Below are 5515 nucleotides of genomic sequence, written 5' to 3' on the forward strand. Positions count from 1 at the left end.
TTAAATCTTTGAAACAGGACCAAAAAACATAACAGAATTACACGAATTGATGCTGGTTCAGTTTGCTTCTGTGCTTAAGGAACCAAACCGTTTCTTAGTAGAGATAGTAGAGAGTAAAAAGATTTAATAGAGAAAATATCTCATTCTCCAGTACCATTTCAGAATATACATTGATTAGGGAGAATAGACCACATTTTACTAATGCATTTTCAAATAGTATTATTCCTTCTGTCTTATATATGATCATAGTTTTGACCAGAATCCATAGTGGTTAGATGAAAAGTAATAGAAGAATCTACCAACAATTCAAATGGTCACTTCATTTTTTTTGGGTCAGGTTACATTAAAGAAAGATTTGAACCTGAAACCTCCCATTCAGAGAGGGAGGCATATGCATTTGAGCTACAACTCATTGGGAAATAGCCACTTCATTTACATCTTATCTTTGGTGTCTAAACTGTGAATTCCACAAAAATAGAATGAAATACGAATTTACTTAAAGAACATTTCAGAGCTATATACAATGCAAATCAAGGCAAAGATAAAGAACTCACCAGATAAATATTTCAACAACAATCACAAATAGGAAGCTCAACCAATCCTAATACCAAGCCAGCGCAACGTCGTTCATAAATTTCAAACGGCCAATCCTAGTATTTTGGAAACCTGTAGCACTTCTCGCTCAGCTTCATGTATAAGCAGTTTTTGTTATTATCTTTAGCTTTTCACAGCAGCCTTTATCTTAACTTTCACCAGAGGAGCCTCCTCTGATCAAGGAAACTGGACGGTGGCTGCCGACAATCATATCTTTGAGTCGATATATGGTAACAAGTACCCTGCTTCTTGGCTGTGGAAACAACAAAATAAGTGCATATACTGCGATGCTAAATAAAAAATAAATATGCTATGTACAATTACAGTTGAAGATACTAGTCCGAAATAAGTGTGACAAAATCAGGCATACTTCTATATAACATGTAAATGCAATGCTATAAACTTCTCCATTTCTAGAAATTCTTTTCAACATCACACTATCTATCAAATAAGAATTTATTTATACATAGTCAGTGTAGAAAAGTTTTTGAATTATCATAGAATATGAACTTCTATATGTGACATATAAAATGGTTAAGATAAAAACCAAACACATCTATTGGTCTAGCAGTTATATCTTGTTAGACGACTGTGTAAAAGATACTTTTACATGAATAATTGATGAAAACTAAATCTTTTACTGAATAAACTAAAATACAATCTTTGTACCAATTGAATGAAAATGGAAATACCTCGCCATTTACATTCAGCCACTTGAGTTGCAAAAATCTTTCTTGCTGCCAGTGGTGTCCAACCATCACAACGCCCATCACCGTAGCTGCAACACATACAGAACGAAATGCTCTTCTTTTCCACCAAGCTCCACATGGAAGATCTAAAGGGCTGTATCTATCATCTTTGGTAGGTGTCGTCGTTGACAGCGATAAATCGGGACAGACATTTGACCCTTGCTCTACTAGTTCAGGTGTTTTGGCCTCAATTATGCTTTCTCCGCATGCTACTACACAACCAATATCAGTTCCACTGTGGAAAGAAGTGTACTTTGCAGAGTCATACATAGTTTCTTCTTCTCCAGTCAAACCAAAACCGTGTAGAGTTGCACCTTCCTCAAATTGTTTCCCATGAACAGACAACCTGCTGATTGTCTCATCAAAATATGGCATACCCTCAAACTCCTCTGAAGCATTCAATCCTGTGAATGTCAAGTTTTCTTCATCCTTTCCAACAGGAACATCTTTGCTTCCAGATTCGTCAAGAATCTCGCTATAGTCAGGCTCCACCAGCAAGTTCTCATGTTGACTTGGTGGAAAGACAAAGTGGCCAGACATGAACAATGCATGTGACGTTTCTCCTTCATCCTGGGTATACACATCCTCCTTCAACTTAACTTCCTCAGGACCAGGAGCAGCTGCATATGTTGATGCCATGAGAGATACAACCTCCCAATCAGCCCCACGGGAAGTCTTTTCCTCTACATTCTCATTGTCAGTCATCTTTTGTATCCATCAGAAAAATAATGTCAGAAATCTGGTTCTACTCAGTAAATATAGACAACAAACAATTAAACACAAATGCAAGCATACATGAATACATGACAGACATATATGAAAACCTAGCAGAAAACTACATGTTGCTAAATGTTTGATAAGAGATTAGCTATTAAGAAAGAAGCTTTTGAAGTTTTATTAGTTTTTTATTAATGTAGGATTGTTTAAAACCAACAGGCAACAGGCAACAGGCACACATATCATCACCAAAACTATTAATCAGCTTTATTTCTTCAAAGAAGCAAATTTAGAAAGCTAGATGCAAGTGCATAGAAAGAACAGAACTAAACCAAGCTGAAATTTCTTGCAAACAATTCCATGCATCTTGCAATTTTATATTTAATTTCATTTCCTTCATAACAAAGTTAAAAACACCATAAGATGCAATCAAGACTCTTTTTTTCTACGTTCTCCTTTATCCATTCCAATCGATTTGAATCACCACCAATCATAAATTTCATTCTATTCCTTCAGTTATTATTACTATTTCTCTTTTTGTTGTGAAAATTCAACACAACTCAATAACTAGCACATATTCCTCCATCAACCCATTAATCCTATTGAAATAAAAAAGTTAAAAAAAAAAAAAAAAATAGCATATCTATTCACAAACACAAATAGTGCTTAAGGAGCACCTACTTAATCACAAGGCTATGTAACCACATTGATAGCTCAAATTACAAAAATATGTGTTTGCAAAATATTCAAATATTATTTACATTTATTTATATTATCCCACCTAGTGTAACATACATGTATCCAAACCCACCTATTAGGATAAGGCTTTATTGTTATCATTGTTACTTATATTATCCCAATCAGTTCTTGACCTAAAATAATCTAATTTCCTTTGAAGACTCCCTTTGAAAAACCATTCTTTAAATCTCTCCCTTACATGATATCATACACTAAAATCATAGCACATATCAAACTCCAAAGCAACATACATGGTAACAGAGCACTTTCCATTCCCACAGTTTTGTCATGAGGTACATAAAAGAAATTTTTTTTGTAACACTATCATAAAAGGATTAGTCACTCACAGTTCTTGATTTGTGGAAGAACACTTAGCTCTTCGGAATTACTTGGCTACTGGTTGATCTGCACCATATATCACAAAATCACTTATAAACATATGTACAACATTCCATTTCTTATCTCAAAGCATGCATAAATAACACTTGTCACTCAAATATACACACAATTATTCCTCTTCATACCCAAAAATATAGGTGCAGCCAAATACTTACAAAACCTTAGTCATTTTTCAATTTCCATTCAAATTCGCCGTCTCTAATAAACCCTAAAAATCATTCTTACCAAATTATACCCTGCAATAATTATCTTTACTCCTAAGTTACCTTATGAAACTTGAATTGACAAGCATGTATAATTTTCTTTCTATCCCTGAATTAACTAACCTTTAGAATATAACCCCAGAATCACTTGAGCAAGATATGAACTAATGATCACAGAAAAGCTACAACCTGCTAGCACCACTACAAACACACACACACATTTTTGCTTACCTTGTTAAAATGATCCCTTATTAGCTGATATTGAATGGAACAGAATAATCTAAAATTCACAAATTACAACCTTCAAAATCCTAAGCATTCTATAGTTAAATCAAAAGCAAAGATACATAACAGAACAAAAAACAAATAAATTAAGATGTTATGTATAGGAGCGTACCAAAGAAGCATGGCTTGCGTGCCCAGAAACTCTAACGAAGGTAGAAAAGACAAAGAGAAGAGAAGAAAGAAGAATAAGGAAGTGAAGTGGGGAAGAAGTTTTGGAGTGAAGAGACGTGTGACTTGTGAGAGTTTGGTGTTGTGTTGTGTGTGTTACCAGTTACCAACTTCATAAATCTCATTTTTATGCTTTTTTTTTTTCCTTTATATTTGCAACAATGTAAACATGTTTTTCTATCTATCTATAAATCTATAAAAATATATAATGGGAATACGAAAGGTCTAGTATCCAATTCTTTTTTCCTATTTTACTCTCGTTTTTATAATTTAAAACTACATACTCAAATACGTACTCATATTCTCTAAATTATGTAACTGCTTCACTTTCCACCTTTAAAGAAATTTAAAAAAATTGCTCACCCTCAATCGTAAAATTATCTATAAAAATATATAATGGGAATACGAAAGGTCTGGTATCCAATTCTTTTTTCCTATTCTACCCTCGTTTTTATAATTTAAAACTACAGACTCAAACACGTACTCACTTTCTCTAAATTATGTAACTGCTTCACTTTCCACCTTTAAAAAAAATTTAAAAAAATTGTTCATCCTCAATAGTAAAATTATGAAAATGGCTCCAATTGTACAATAATTTAAATAAGGTAATTTTTTTTATTAAATGTAGAACGAATAATCTATAATATAAAAATATATAATGGGAATACTAAAGGTTTAGTATCCAATTTTTTTTTTCTATTCTACCCTCATTTTTATAATTTAAAACTACAGACTCAAACACGTACTCACTTTTTCTAAATTATGTAATTACTTCACTTTCCACCTTTAAAGAAATTTAAAAAAATTGCTCACCCTCAATCGTAAAATTATGAAAATGACTCCAATTGTACAATAATTTAAATAAGGTAATTTTTTTTATTAAATGTAGAACGAATAATCTATAACAATATATAATGGAAATACGGAAGGTTTAGTATCTAATTCTTTTTTTTCTATTCTACCCTCGTTTTTATAATTTAACGTTCTCTAAATTATGTAACTGCTTCACTTTCCACCTTCAAAGAAATTTAAAAAAATTGCTCACCCTCAATGGTAAAATTATGAAAATGGCTCCAATTACACAATAGTTTAAATAAGGCAATTTTTTTTATTAAATGTAGAACGAATAGTTTTTCTTTTTAAATTATTATCATACTATTTTAGTTTAATATACTCTTGATACTTATACAATATATAATGATAATTGGTGTCTTAATTTAAGTTCCAATATTACTCTTAAAGAGAGATTTATTATTAAAAAATTCTTTCGTTAATTACGTTAAATAAAAAAATTTCTACCAATTTTTTTTACAGTAACCTCATTAAGATATTCCTATTAGATGTAAATTATTGTTACAGATTTATTTTATTAGGATATGCTTTTAAGGAATAAAAGTAAAATAGTTCAACAAGGATAATCTTTCTTAAAAATAAATTTACATAGAATAATTTTTCTCTTCAAATTATTAGCGTACTCTTCTAATATACTATAAGTACCTACACAATATATAATATCAATTAGTGTTCAAATTTAAGTTCCAATATTGTTATTAATGAGAGGTTTTTATTTTTTTTTAAATTTATACACAATAATTTTTGTGTTAATATATCATGATTCATTTTGCATGTAATATTTATTCATCTAAATTCATGGAGTGGCTA

At 31.2% G+C, this 5515-nt stretch overlaps 1 protein-coding gene across 4 annotated transcripts; it reads right to left on the reverse strand.

Annotated features, from left to right (window-relative positions):
* Positions 1-296: 296 nt before the first annotated feature.
* On the reverse strand, positions 297-3960 carry LOC107614194 (ATG8-interacting protein 1). 4 transcript variants are annotated; one of them, XR_001614305.3, is made up of 5 exons: positions 3798-3960; positions 3146-3203; positions 1287-2048; positions 555-847; positions 297-457 (listed from the first exon to the last, which is right to left on the reverse strand). XR_001614305.3 is itself a non-coding variant. In XM_021109518.2 (5 exons), exons 4-5 carry the CDS (start codon positions 2046-2048, stop codon positions 743-745), a joined length of 867 nt encoding a protein of 288 aa, XP_020965177.1. In that variant the 5' UTR covers positions 3146-3203; positions 3632-3680; positions 3798-3954; the 3' UTR covers positions 297-742. The 4 variants fall into 4 exon arrangements, 3 of the variants coding, with proteins under 3 accessions (XP_020965177.1, XP_016171912.1, XP_088353172.1); XM_021109518.2 differs by adding an exon at positions 3632-3680 and having other exon boundaries at positions 297-847; positions 3798-3954; XM_016316426.3 differs by having other exon boundaries at positions 297-847.
* Between the last annotated feature and the right edge of the window lie 1555 nt (positions 3961-5515).

Source organism: Arachis ipaensis, chromosome B8, assembly GCF_059453495.1.
Source record: "Arachis ipaensis isolate K30076 ecotype BB chromosome B8, ASM5945349v1, whole genome shotgun sequence".
NCBI lineage: Eukaryota > Viridiplantae > Streptophyta > Magnoliopsida > Fabales > Fabaceae > Arachis > Arachis ipaensis.